At 33.2% G+C, this 15,754-nt stretch overlaps 1 protein-coding gene across 1 annotated transcript in view; it reads left to right on the forward strand.

The window, feature by feature from the left end:
• Positions 1-15,754, forward strand: part of DNTT (DNA nucleotidylexotransferase) — a gene marked incomplete at both ends in the record, with an annotated part of 90,110 nt that overhangs the window by 21,545 nt on the left and 52,811 nt on the right. The window contains 3 exons of the mRNA XM_084289712.1: positions 570-641; positions 3,864-3,987; positions 5,141-5,273. Coding sequence (XP_084145838.1) covers positions 570-641; positions 3,864-3,987; positions 5,141-5,273 — 329 coding nt within the window. The remainder of the gene's footprint in view (positions 1-569; positions 642-3,863; positions 3,988-5,140; positions 5,274-15,754) is intronic.

Here is a 15,754-nt window from a genome sequence, read left to right on the forward strand (position 1 = left end):
ATAAATTTATGTTTTTCTTGTTTGTTTTGCTTTGCTCTCTCTCTCTCTTTTTTTTTTTTATTTTTTATTTTTTATTTTTTATTTTTTATTTTTTATTTTATTTTTTATTTTTTATTTTAATCAGAGAGATTGGAGGAACTATAAACTCATGAAAAATATATCTGGTCTTAAAAATGTTCTAACTTTTAAGAGAAGTAAACTCTAGCAACAAAATTTAATTTTCAGGACAGATCATTGATAGCTTATGATAAATAAATTTTCTGGCTGTGAATTTATGAGTAAATAAGTACTGTGAAATATATTCAATGGTCCCAGTTTCTACTGCATCCTTGAGAAAATATATGAGTAAATAAGTACTGTGAAATTCATTGTGTGGTCCCAGTTTCTTCTTTATCCTTCAGTAATTTCTGTGAAAAAAGGATTGCAGAATTTAATCCTGTTGGAATATAATGATGTGCTCACTAAGGATGCTCTCAGTGTTTTTACACGTTGATAAGATTTTCCATTAGATGACTTTACCATATCTTACTGTAATCTTGATTTTAAAAATAACATTCTTATTTGTTTAGGAGATTATTGAAGATGGAGAGAGTTCTAGAGCTAAAGATGTGTTAAATGATGAACGATACAAATCATTTAAGGTAAATCTTTTGTGATTTGTTGCTGTTTATTTAAAATTGAGTATATTACCCTCTGTTTAGTAGGGCTTAGACATGACTATCTATTTTACAGTAAAAGAACACCAAGTATAAAGAAAGAAAAGATCTTGAGTAAATACAAAGGGAAAGAAAGTATAATAATGGTGAATAATGGTAAAATCAGCTACCTTTCTAATTAGCATGATGTATATGCAGCTGCTCTTAAGCTCGAACTAAATGATCTCTTTTTCCATAAAACTATCGTGATGCATAGTCTTTGCAGTAAGTTTAACCTAATGTTTATTTTTGCCTTTTTTTTTTTTTTTTTTTTTTTATCCCTATGTTAGCCTGTTATTATAACATTATGTCATTTATTAAGAAAATACCAAGTGAAGAAGATGACTATTTTAATCCTCTTTTGTGTGAGGCAAAAGAAAGAGGACCGGAGATGTTTCTTTGTTAGGTGTATTGTAGGTTGAGATTCATGGTCAAATTTCTGCATAGTTACAGGGAATCTGGAAGATAAATACTGCAGTTTCAATTTCCTAAATATTCAGTGAATTCTCCACTGGAAAAATATATATTAGAAATATATATTTTCAATTTTATCTGCAGTTTTAACCTCTAAAAATAATCCGTGTTTTCTGAAAAAAATAAATCAGAGTAAAAGGAATGAGACTTTAATTTCCCCCATTTTATTCAGTTTTACTTGAGCTATTCAAAGGCACTTCCATTCTCTCAGAATCATAATACTGGTATAAAAGGATGTTCAGAGATGTTTGTTGATATTGTCTGTAACAATGTTCAGAAAAGAGGTGTAGATTCACATATGTAGCAGGATTCAGGAACCAGACTTACTTATTAATGGTAGTAAAAATTGAGGATCAACAATTGAATATTATGTATCAGAGTTTAAGAATATTTTAAGAGTTTCAGAGTTTAAGAATATTAGAATAAAACCTATCAGTGAAATTATGGCCAGTATGCTTTATGCAATGTTTCACATTCCAAATTACAACAAAGCAATGTGGATCTTTTTATAGTTGAGCTCAACTTCAATATTTTGGATAAACTGGCTGTAGCCTGTCCTTTACAACATTTTTTTGTGTGTTTTCAGGTAAGTGAAGAAGAATCCCATAATATTAGCAAATTCCTAAATTTTAGTGTTTAATTTGGTTCTGGTAGCTAAAGTCCCTCACAAAAATTTCATAGAACAAGAGATGTCTCAACACAGCCTGATTTGACTAAAATTATAATTTTGTATTTTATGCATTAGAAGCTCTCGGTTGTATACATGATGCTGGTGTCACTGCACTCTGGAGAGGTGGGGTAACTGGGAACCCTGCAGCTCTTTAATTCTGCACTGAGGGTAGTGTCTCAATAGCACAAAGAAACAGATGGTAAATGCATAAAGGCTATAAACATATAAAACGTATTAAAAAAAAAAATTTACACTACATTCTATAAAACACATATGTTTGCAGGTTGCATCAAACATTCTTCTCCAAAATGGAATTCAATTTCAAGTACAAATGGAGAGATCATTTCTGGTTGCTTGAATATTATAAACAGTCTCAAAGTACGTCAGTACTGAGCCAAACTAAAATCCTATCAGTCTTACTTGGAGTACAGATTTCACTATTCTGCCCATAGAGGGAAAATAAATAAATAAAAAAAAATCTACCGCCCCAAAGTTTTAGTATGGACATATCCCATTAATTCCAAAGTCATTTTTTAAATTTATTCCCCAATAAAAGTTGTAAAACAAAAATGTCACAGATGTAAGCATTATTCATTGGATCAATATCACAGATGAACAGTAATATGAAAGCAAGAGGAAAACCCTTGATGCATGCCCAAAAGCACGTTCTTCATCTTCACTTTGTCAATACAGAAGCTCTCAATAGCTTCATTGTGCTTTTATGGAATTCACTGAGTAGCTATTTATGATGCAAATAATTGACATTTTCCACTGAATCTACAACCTCTGAATTCCAACCATGCTATTTTGTGTTTTTCTAATGAAATTAATTCCTTGAAAATAATCAAGATTTTAAAAAAAAAATAAAATGAAAATCTTCGATAATATTAAATAGGAATTATCCTACATTTACATATAATGGATGAAATTACCTATCTTTGTCTGAAACATGGGCATTTATGAAAGAATGATTTTAAATACTTTGATTACTATCTTTTAATGTTTCTGCTAGTGCTGCATTTTCAAAAGGATCTATTACTGGATATAGAACTATTCCAAGAAATTCAATTAATGTGGGGATAGAGAACTAAAGAAAATTGATTTTATGTCATTGTCTAAATTCATGGAGGCGGTGGGGGGTAATCTTCCAAAATAAAATCCATGATTACTCAGTAGATTCATAGATATCAATTCGAAGACACTGTAAGAGTGCAGTGTGTAACAGGCCTAATTCTTCAATTCTGGACACAAACATTGCTCTTTTTCATCTGGTAAAAGTGAATTATATCAACTTTTCCTCTGCAGCACTTCCATAAGGAGCAAACCTAACCATGTTATTCATGTACCCTACAAGTAAAACATAGACCATATAATTTATTTCAGTGGTTTGATAATTGTGACACTGTGACCTCTGGTGATCTTTAAAGTCATGATGAGTGATTTGCACTCATATTGAGACACTGCCCTCAGTGCAGAATTAAAGAGCTGCAGGGTTCCCAGTTACCCCACCTCTCCAGAGTGCAGTGACACCAGCATCATGTATACAACCGAGAGCTTCTAATGCATAAAATACAAAATTATAATTTTAGTCAAATCAGGCTGTGTTGAGACATCTCTTGTTCTATGAAATTTTTGTGAGGGACTTCAGCTACCTAAAATATTGTAAAATATTTTCATTTCTTATATTTGCAGTAAAAACAAAGGATACTACCCTTATTTCAAACCTTTGTTGAAAGTGTGTGTTTAACTAAATCATGCAAAGATGCTGGGCATTCTACTGTATTATTTTCTAGATTTCACTTTAATGAGAACAGCTCATGTATCAAAACAATTTTCTGCTGAATATAACTATGCAAAGAAATGAAGCTGTATCTGCATATATGCAATATGCTATTCTTTATCTTCAATATAGGATAAATTCTGTCCAGTATTTCCACTGGGAAACCACCTTGACTTATTATTAATTTAGAAAATTATTAATTTAGAAAACAATGCTGAAATATGTGTTCTTCTACTGACCTTAGCAGTTTACTTCAGTCTTTGGAGTGGGAGTGAAGACATCTGAAAAATGGTTCAGAATGGGTTTACGAACTCTGGAAGAGGTAAAAGCTGACAAGACCTTGAAGCTGTCAAAAATGCAGAGAGCAGGTAAGGTGCAAGTCCCATTAAAAACTCAGTATCTCTGCGGTCTGAGAACTTTAAAACAGAATCAGAAGAGGAGGCAGTGGCAGCACAGTTCACTTATAAGTCTATTTTCTTGCTGCAGCACCTTTGGAATGTTAAATTGTTAGGTTAAAATAATATTTGATGTAACAGGGCACTCTAAAATGGTGTAATTCAACAGCTATTAATGTGTACTTTTAAAAATACCTACACAGATATCCAATGAAATCCACTTTTATACACAAAATTATTGATGAGTCATTAATGCACAGTCTGTGAAAAAAACTTCCAACATTAGGAAAACCCAGAACTACTTTTCAGAGGAGACCTATCTTGTTCAAGGCAGCCCTACTCTAGTAATAAATCAAGACTTGTCATCAAATATATAATAAATTGCTTGCAAAATTACCTCCACAATCCTGGCACATCTTAACTTCAAAGTTTTAAACATGATAAAATGAACAATGTTGCTTCCCCACAGATTTTTTTGTGTGCAATTTCAGAAAGTAAAAGAACCCATTTTAAGAAAGCTATACTATACATTAAGAAAAGGAGATAATATAATCACAGAATCACAGAATTTCTAGGTTGGAAGAGACCTCAAGATCATCGCGTCCAACCTCTGACCTAACGCTAACAGTCCCCACTAAACCATTTCCCTAAGCTCTACATCTAAACGTCTTTTGAAGACTTCCAGGGATGGTGACTCCACCACTTCCCTGGGCAGCCTGTTCCAATGCCTCACAACCCTTTCGGTAAAGAAGTTCTTTCTAACATCCAACCTAAAACTCCCCTGGCACAACTTAAGCCCATTCCCCCTCGTCCTGTCACTAGGCACATGGGAGAATAGACCAACCCCCACCTCTCAGGCATGATGGGGAGGAAGGAAAAGACTTCTGAATAAGATGAATCAAAATATATTTCTTTGCATAATGTGCCCTAAAACATATCTATAGTTTCAGGTTCAAGGTCAGGCATTTCTTGCTGCTAGTTAGGGTTCTCTTGTCCTCAGTACAAACTGAGTGATTTGACTTCCTGATGGGGTGTGGCTTTATATTTCACACTGGGCTTACATAATACTATGTAGATTTTAATGATTCCACAGAGTGATCAGCACTTTTTTACCTTTGATTTCCAGGGTTTCTCTACTATGAGGACCTTGTTAGCTTTGTATCTAAAGCAGAAGCAGATGCAGTAAGCTTGATTGTCAAGAATACTGTGTGCACGTTTCTACCAGATGCTTTAGTTACCATAACTGGTGGTTTCAGAAGGTGAGTGAAAACAAATGAGCTCACTTAACTATTTTATTCAGGTATAGACAAAATTATGTTGATTTCTTGGAAAAAAAATAAAGAAACTCAGTGGGAAAGCAACAGAGATTGTTTTAATTTATTTATTTTTTTAGATGGTAGAGCAATCCTCTGGTATTCCTAGAAACCTTTGTTTTATTACTATGGATGTCTGTTTTGTCAGAACAAAACTCATCTAAGAGCAGCTTGCTGGAAAAAGGATGTTCAGATCACATAATATAATGGAGTATATTTTTTCCTTTTTTTAGTGGATCCGAATTCCCAAGCCTGAGACTATTGTAAAGCCATGCTTGAAACAAAAACACAATAGCTTTAAGGCAAATATTTGAGAATGTAGTCACATGAGATTGAAATGTAGCGAGAGAGAGCTGGTAGCATTAGAAGCATACATTGAAATAAGTACTGACTAAATTGTATATACACTAATCTTTGGTTAGGTAGGAAGATCTCAGAGGTTCTTTCCTATCTGATTATTTTTCCTAAAGATGTTGGTCTTGGTCTGTAAAACCAAACCCAGAACAGCGAAGTAATGAGAGAAAGAATAGTCTTCAAGAGTATCATGTTTCTTGCTCTGTACTCAGTCCCTTAGTATGTCACTGCTTATAGCTTATAAACCAAAAAGGCTTAGTCAACATCTTAAGTCTGCCGCTTAATTTGTTACTTTGTTAATTTTTTAATTGGTCATGTTTTTAAAGGTAAAAATGTCTTTCAAAAATAGTTAAAATATCCCTTTAGGGCTCAAAACATGCAGTTCTATCACTCTTACACAACTAAAAATGGTATGAAAGGAAAAGATGGAAGAATGTTAGTAATTTATGTCACCTGTGTGAATTAATATTGTGGGCCTAGATAGACTCAGACTCACTCCTGTGCAAAATTAAATATAAGACAAATGTAAGGTCTATAATGTTTGTAATTGCACAGTGATTGTGGTAAATGTACATGTATTTCATCACCTTTGTGCAACCTAATGATATTTATAGTTATTCCTTGCATGTACTTTATTTATTGTAAAGATATTTGTGGACTCCAGCTACCTATTTTCTATAAAACAGCATCATCAACAAGAACCATTAGGCTCAAATATGAACCCTGACCAGAAGTGTAAGTACAAGATTGAGCTTTATATTCAAAAACCTCAAGTGTCATCATTCTGAAACTCCCTGTTTAAGAGGTATAAGGTGACAATCTGTTCACACCAATGTCAATTAGTCAGGGGTCTTGTGCCGTTAGTAACTTAGATATAACAGATTAACATATGCCTGGACAGAGACAGATCTTTTTTTTTTTTTTTTTTGATATGAAGTGTTTATGAGCTTTTTTGGCAGCATACTTTTTTCAAGGTTGAATCTCACACATTCAAATTTAAACCCATTATGCTGCTTATTTTTTCAGGGAGCTATGGTAGTTAGCCTTCTCTTTTTACTAAGAACAAGCCTTGTATTTTTAAGTAGGTATGTCAACTCAGAAAATAAATTATTTTAAATATCTAATGATGTCTTCAGTAAGTGTGTATATTAATTACATTTAAAATACACAGAGAATATACAAAAAATGTTTCAAAATGTCAATCCTAAGTGATATTTTACCAGCCCATGGACAACAAATGCTTCAATGTAGGATTTATAGAAACTTAATTAAAGGGATTAAGGTAACTTTATTAGGTATCTATACTTTTAATCCTGAACTGCAATGGAATCTGTATGACTAGATCTGTTTTTTATGTCTGTCTCATATGGTAGCAAAGTTGGACTAAGCTGTAGTGGGCAGCCAATGTAAGCCACGAGCTTCCAATTTTCAATTAGCAAATTATTACTTGCTTCTTTCATGATCTATTATTTAAATAGATAATAAATAATATTGCTTTAATAAAAGAAGTAGGCAAATTTTACTCATCAAAAAACTTGCATGGATTCTCTCATACCACACCTTGTACACTACTAACACAACAGAAAAAATAGCTTGTGATTGCTCTGAATAATATATTCACTCCCCATGACCCAGATTTGTCTTTTTTTATATATTTATTTCATAACCGTTGAAGTAGTATTTTGTTGTATTCTCTGGATTCGACTGGAGAGTTGAAAGTCAGGAATCTGTAAGTTCTTAGTTACTCTACGGGAGAATTGGATGAATTACCAAAAGCAGAACTTCCATTGCTTGATCTGCAGTCATGGAGATTCGGTAGGGATCTCCTTTGGATCTATGTTGTTTAATCAAAACACCAGACTTACAAGTTGTTCAAGTAAGTCATGACAACTGGAAAAGCTATAGCAATCTGTGCTGTAATCTGACTGAGAACGTCTCAAGAACAGTTTCTCTGATAGTTTTGTGTACAATTTTTCCTCTTATTCTCTTGTTACAACCTAGCCCCCAAATTTTCTTTTACCTCTTCTCAAGGGTCATGTTATTGAAGCAGACTTCAGTGTCTGCTACTTCCTTGATGCCTTTTGTTTCTGAATCTTTCATCTTTCTGCCTGTTTTCACAAAACTATAGCTCAGAATGTCTTTAATCAGAAGTACTTTCCTTGTGTCTTTGGTTGGAAGCAGCAGGAATGCTATGTCTAGTTTAAGGTAACTCTTTTCAGCTATCTGAATCTATAAAGAGACATAAAGACTTTCAACTAACTGAAATAAAAGGTCATGATAGCAACCCTTCACGGCTCCCAGTTTCAGTGATCCTTAATTAACCCTGCAATAACTCCCTAATTTGAAATCATTCATGAGCAGAAATGAATAAACTTATGAAGTCTGGATGAGTTTATCCTCTGTTAGTCTCCAACAGAAACATTTAGCTAAGCACCTATAAAACATACTTCTGGAGTTTCAGTTGGTATAGTCAGGTATGAGAAGTTGGTAGATTATTTTTTTTTTTTTTAAATCCTTTTCTGGCATTTCTCTGGGTCATTTTGAAACAAATTAAAACACTGAAATGCATGGAAATACAGAAGTAAAACAACTATTGTGACATAAATCAACTGTGCTGTGAAGAATGCATTTTGTTATCCATCTAGCAAGGTCTAACAGCTTGATTGTGGAGAAGGAAGTATGAAGTCTGCTGATATTGAAATATAAAATATACCTTGGAAAATGTTATGAGAACGATGAATTTACTGTGCAGTCTGTTTGAATCAGGAATTGGCATGGCATGGTTTTCAGTACTCAGCCTCTCTTGTTGTGAATTTATGAGATTTAAGACTATTTTCTTCCAAAGTTAATGAGATAAATCTTGAGAGGTGGAGAATAGCATCATATCTCCCAAGTACCTCTGAGGCAGAAGTGTAGTTTAGTGTAATGCATGTTCAAACTTATAGCATTTAAATGAGAGGTAAACTGAGGACCTGGTCTCTCCCTTAATAACTTAAACACACACACACACAAAGTAATTTTATTCTGGGGAGAATTAAGAATTTTTCAGTAGCAGTAGCTTTATCTCATTCTGCATATTTCACTGCATATTATTAAAAAAATAAAATATTAACAATGTGTTAATCCAAGTGTTAATGTTGTTATTAATAATATTACCATTATTGACAGATTGTAAGTAATGACAAGCAGACAGAACTTCACACTAAATTTCATGGCAGTGAATAATCCAGTTTTCCCCCCTTTTTCCCCTGTAGCTCTGTGTTGGGACATGGTTTCAGAGTGATTTCAAGAAAAGGTTGTCATGGGCTAAATCATTACCATCCCATTCTGCAACTTCCTGGATTTTTTCTAACATTATTTAGCTGTTAATATCTGGTTTTACCACAAGAGATGATCTAGACTGAAGGCTTTTCAAGAGCAAAAATGCTTGGAAACACTTGTGTAGCTTATGGCTTCAGTCTCTGTGCTGGCTATTTATATCCCAACTTGCACAAACACAGAAAAAAATTTTATATGATGAAGTTCAGAAAGTGATTTGGAATAAGAAATAACATGATAAAAATTATCATTCTCATTTACTGTACTTCTGGTATGGCTTTCTGACAGCCTTTCTGTGTGCTTTGTCCATACAATTCATAAGTGATTTACAAATTCAGTTCCAGTTTTCTTGTGTTTCATGTAGCACTCTCAGATGCTTGGACTTAGATTTACAGTGGCAGGATGGTTGTATGAATTCTGTAATACGTTCAATTCTGAGAACTGTTCAGAAGAAAAGAAAATACATGTTGACTGTGCATTGTTTCTACAGCCTTTACCAGCAGCATGGTCTGAACACAGGCTATAGGCTACGTAGTCAGAGGCTACAGCAGCTATAGAAAATGAGGATGGAACCTGCCAAAACCAGCAGAAATTAACCCACCACCTCAGGACTTCTCAGCCTTCTCTAAAGTCATGTTCAAAACCAAAAATCTAAGATTTTTTTTCCAATCTGTATTTTTAATAACCTGTCAGCTGAGTACGTAGGAAAATATTATTATTATTATTATTATTATTATTATTATTATTATTATTATTGTATGGAATAATTATGCTGTTATGTCATTCTTGTTGGATGACTTCAGAACATTATTTTTCTTTATTCTGTAGTCATAATCTTTATATCTGGGAACTGTTAAGAATATCCATGGTACTGTAAGAAGTTTGTGGAATCTGCTGAGTACCTGCTCTAGAAGGAAGTGTGTCTAATTCCTCTTGCCTTTGAGTAAATAATCCACCTATGCAAAAGCTCTATAGTACACAGGAAAAATGGTCCACAACAGGAAGGCAAGAATAACTGATTTACAGATTTCCTGCCATTAAAGCAGTGCCATTTTCTGCCACTGAGCCATTAGAAAGATTTAATTATTTAACCAGCAGAAGTCCCCATTAACCTTGGCCAACCTGTAAAAGGTGCCCACAACTAGCCAAGAGTGTTCATTTTGGTTCATTGTGATGCTAAGTGACTGTGTCACTGTGTAAAAATCACTGAGATTTTGCTTCTATACTTTGTTTTAGATAATTTTTCATATTGCAGTTCTTGAAAAGGTGTCCAAGTGTGTCTTGGGCAATGCATCAAGTAGAATAACTAGTACTAGTTATGTAGTATTTGCCTGGGCATGAGGCTAATTTCTCTAGACTGCATCAGTCTTTGGGAAGTTTTATTTCAGAATCTCTTATTTTTGAATTCTCTTCTAACAGTCTAATTGTGGATCACCACCTCCTACCTTGAATTTTCTATTATCTCATCAATCAGAATTTGAGGCTCTGTAGCGTTTTAGGGTAAGGATTGCCCATGGTAAAGCAATGAAGACAGCAAAGGAGAGGCACAGTGTGTTCATCAGACAGCAGCACTCCTTTTGTATATTAAGATGCAAAAGTTCTTTCTGTGTGCAAAGACATTTCCTAAAAGACAAAGAAAAACATAAAGAAATGATGTAGAATTGGACTCTGGTCTTTCTTGCTGTGTATCAAGAAAATTGATTAAAAGTATCTTGCCTTTCCATCTCAGAAATAAAGTAAACTGAAATAGCTGAGAAAAAAACACCACAGGAATTATGTTACAGATGCTCACATTGATGAGTATCTAATGTTACTGTGATACCTTAATTTCAGAAATGGAACTTGTATGAGTAATCTGGAATCACAATTATCTAACTGTATTGACACATGCTCATAAATGAGACAATGTCAGATGTAATATATGAAATATATTACATTTTCCAAACTCTTGGTATACACTCAAGACTTTGTGGTTTATCTAACTGAGGTAGGCATTTGGCCTGTGAGTGAATTCCTTGATAAGCCCTGATGAAAAGCTGTATTTGACCTTGACATATTGGGATAGTTCCAATAAAATATTCAGCCACAGCAGGATGCAGATGTAGAAGCTAGAACCCTTGATGTAACTCCAAATCTTTGTAAGGTTCTGAGAAATAAATGCATTTGAAATCTTGTTACAAAAATTGTTTTCTTTATGTTCAGATATAGGATTAAAATAGTACCAGACTTCAAGTTAATTAAATTAATTCTGCAAAACTTGCTTTCATTAATGTTTTAGATTAACTCATAAGCAGAGGCTCCTTATTCTACTCACTCTCTGCATTATGTTGTATCTTTAGATGCATATGTATAATGTATGCATTTGCAATGTTAGAAGTATTTCTATGCTTTTTGTTCCAAAACACAAGTATAATAGGGGAAGATATATACTGTACCCAGCTGCTCAAGTCCAAATACTGTAATTTCTGCTTATTTTCTTCCACTGCTTTTATAAGAAGTAAACTTTTTATCTGCTGTTATTTCATTTTGTCAGGGAGAAATCTGCTATAAAGGAGGCAAGCTGCTCACTGAACATTTGAGTTGATAAGGTAGTTTGCACACACTATGATTTAAGCAGATCCTGGACAAATTTAGCAATTCCTCCAGCAACAGACTGAAGAAAATATTTGGATATCGTTCATGGGCACCACTTTGCCTCTGATAAACTACTGTTCATTCTGGATGGGATGGGGCTTTTAACCCAAAGATCTTCTAATCTGATTTGGTCTGTCCTTAAGTTTAGCAAGTCAGCTGAAAGTCCTTAAACTTCACCTCACCCAACTCCATACATTTAGAAGTGTTTGCTCTGAATAAAAATAGTCTATGTCAGGAGTTAGAGACACTCCATCAGGGAAAGAACAGAGGTTGTACTAGTTTCTGCTTCAGATTTCCCATAACTCCTTGAAAAATAAACTGAGAAAGGAGAAAATATTTTTTATCCAAATTAATGGCTAACCAAGTCAAGTTAGAAGATAATCTTTTGGAGTAATTTAGATACTTCCTTTTGTCATTGGAACTTTGAGGTTTGCCTTGCAGTTTCCGTGATAGTCTACACCTCCTGCAATAACCTTAACAATATTTAGTTATCAATCAATTTAGTTATTTAGCAATCAATCTGAGATGTTAGTTATTTAGTGATACGTGATCAGATTTGTTACCATTTTAATTCTAGACAAACTTTTAATACAAAACTTACCTATGGCTAAAATCTTTAAAATTACTTGTTTGATAACTATTTTGTGCTATTTAGAGCATTTGTTGTTATATAGAATATAAGGAATATTGGCAGTAATATTTTCAGATTACAAAGGCAAACCTGTAGAAAGAGAACATATCACAAGTAAACAATGAAGAGTTAAATAGGATATTGTCTTAAAAATAGATCATTTCTTTAAAGTTCACACAAAAGTTATTTTTTGTCCATTTGATATTCAAACCTGATATTCAATGTTAAAATGAAAATCAATGTGTGCAGTTAATACAAGACTAAAATTCATAGGACTCTAATTGTTTTTCATCACAAATGGCAAGTAGGTTGCTTTATCCTATAAGAAGCTATTCTAATGTGTATGAGAGAAAAATTCCAGTTGAGTTTAGGTTAAGTTAGCTATTTAGATCAATGTGGCCATTATCACAGGTAGAAATGTCCCGTTACAGAGAATCTTACTGATAGATACAGTAAACTGCAAAAGTTTGAAAATAGGAACAGCAAAAGAACAGTCAGAATAAGAGAGAGGCTTGCTGTGAGCAGATAATTTCTGCATGTATGTATACAGTAATATTACATGTATATACAATGACTGCTTATATATGAAGAAAGAGCAGAATAACAGATAATCATTGTTATTCGAAGATTTTTTTCCTCCTTTTGCTCTTCTTCTGATTTGCCCTTAAAGATCACTTTCAATCATTTTTGATACATGAGGGTCAGTCATTTTACAATTCTGGGTTTCTGAATTACATTGAAATATTTTTAGAATGCTTGCCACTGCATAAAACCAAAATGTTAATGGCTTCACTTAGTCAAATTAAATTTTAATGACCATGGTTTAATTTTTCTTTTAGCCCATTCATGTCCTTTAAAAAGCATTAAATGTGATTCAGTTGTCTTCTAATATCACAGCTGACCTGAATAGTCTTTTCAGTTACCCTTTTAGATGAAGCAGATCTGAATCATTTTAAATAAATAAAGACCTCTCTTTATTGGTTAAATGCTGATATTCACAGCTCATTTAGTCCATCTATTGAGACGCAATGTCAAAAGAACAACAATTTCTTTGTGTAATGTTGGTGAAGTATTTGTAGAGATTAGAGAGAAAAAAGCACAGCATCTTTGCTTTGTAATTGAATGGAATTTAAGAAAGAGGAACTCAGAAATATCTAAGTAAGATTTTAAGAAAGATACACAACTGAGAAATGTAGAGTGGTTAGCCAAGAAGTGTTTTTTTTTTTTTTTTTGTTTTGTTTTTTTCTCTTTAAAGAAATGGTGAGGAAAAATAGTGAGCTAACAATGCAGACATCCCTCATGAATTTATTCCAACATCTAATAATCTAATCTCTGATGTTTTTTGTGTTTTTAAATCTGTTAGTTCTACGCCAGTGAAATATGTTTTAATCCTTTCATGGATTATTTTAATGTTTACAAAGTTATCTAGCTATTAATTGTACAAAAAGTGATGGAAATTGTTAGAAATCTATTCATTCAAATCCTTCTTTTTTTTTTTTTTTTTTTTTTACACTTCCATAATTCTGTTTGACACGTTCTCATTTTTGGATGACAATTCCTCAAAACCTTAGCTATGCAGTAGAGCTACCTTTCACTGCATATGAGGGCAGGTGTGAGGAAGGAGGTCTCTGGGTTGAACGCTCAGCATGGGATATAACAAAAGTGATCTTGGTTATTTGTTATATTATATGGGTTGTCTGATGAGATAGGATGAGGAGGATTTGGACTGCAGAGGTATCATTTCCAGTTGTTTTCATTATCTAAGTGCAAAAGAATGGTATCATTAACTAGCAAAAATTTCAGTCCCAACCACAGTTTTGTCCTTTTAGCTGCTTGTAGGAGTATCAGATTATAAACATGCACAAAAGTACCTTGTTCCCTCCTGATGTAAAATCCTAGCTCTGAAACATGCCAGTCTATCCTGATGGCTGGCTCATTAGAATCACCTAAATGGAAAGAAGCAGTGACAGCTGTCAGTACAAATAACAGCAGTCCAAACACCATCCACTTGTCCAGTGGTACTTTTTAAGATAACATACTGTTAGGATTCCAAAATGTTAAAACAGATTTTGTATTATTTATACAATTTTCTAGATAAGTTTGACAAAATGAATGTTCTGAAGTTATGAAAAGGAGGTTATAATCCAACTACTTATTGTTCCAATGTACTGATGAAATAAATATATTTAGTAACCTATATTCTGTTGACAACTCCCATTTTAATACAGTTAGCAATAAAAATTATTGTGATTTTTATTATACTAGGTTAAAATTATTCATTCAATATTTGGTGGTGGTGGTGCAGAGAGGCAGGTAAATAGCTACAGAGCATTTTTGATTGTGCTAAAATTGATTTATCGGTGTAATTTTATGTGCTGGAAAATCTATTTCCTATACTAATGTTGAACTGTTGCTCTTTGAAAGTTTTGGTAATCTGGGAACACATAAGTATGATTATGTCATGGGGGAATAAAAGCTGTTCTAATTAAAAGGACAAATAATTGCTACCTGACATTAACGTGAACAAAGATATATTCACAGACTTATTAAGCTTCATTTTCAAAATCTGTGGAGAGAATGACAAGTATGTCTTCACAAGAAAATCTCAGGCAAAGTCAATGATGAAAAGTATAGAACTATTCTGTAGCAGAGTTGTGTTATGTGTGTTATATGTATTGCATTTAATTCAAAGTGCATAAAAAAGTGATCAGATGCAGTCTGCAGACATTATTTTTCATACTAGTGGTATTAGTGATATCCTATCCTACCATAGGAATACATACACTACCCTATCACAGTGTATGCGAAAGAGAGAATATGAACATTAATTTTCAGTAAGGTTTTGACTTTATCACACGCTTCTCTATCTGTAAGAAATTCTAAAATCACAGAAGATTTGTTTTTGGAATTTTAATGGCTTTTCACTTTTTTTTTTTTTTTTTTTTTTTAATCTCAAGGAACAAGAACATTTGGATATTACAGTTTAGGTGATGTTGGTTAGCTGGAAAATACATGCTAAAATGTTTAGAACAGTTGTCAAAAATTGGAAAAAAAAAAAAAAAAAGTCAAATTAAAAAGAAATCTCACATTTTATTTGAAAAACTGGGTTGAAATGTCATTGTGTTGAGTCCTGTAAAGGCTATAATTCAAGTGATTTGTATGTGGAATGACTTATTAAGTCAGAATTTCTTCTTTTCATGAGTAGCCTCAGCTATAGTGTTCAACTCTATTGTCATTTCACCTGAAGACCAGGGGTATTGTGCATCATAGAAAACGTAGTCAAGAGGCACAGAAACTCTGTGAAGCACTGTGATAGTATTTCAAGATCATTAGAACATTTTGATTTAGGATTTGGCCAAGAAATTGAAATAACAACTTGAATTAGGTTGTATCATCATATTTCTTTTTCCCATTTATATTTAACTGTCCATGACTGTCCATGTGAATCTTTTTGATTTCTCACATTTTTTGTTGCCAGCCCTGCTAAATC

Source organism: Netta rufina (assembly GCF_964035555.1).
Source record: "Netta rufina genome assembly, chromosome: 7".
Lineage (NCBI taxonomy): Eukaryota > Metazoa > Chordata > Aves > Anseriformes > Anatidae > Netta > Netta rufina.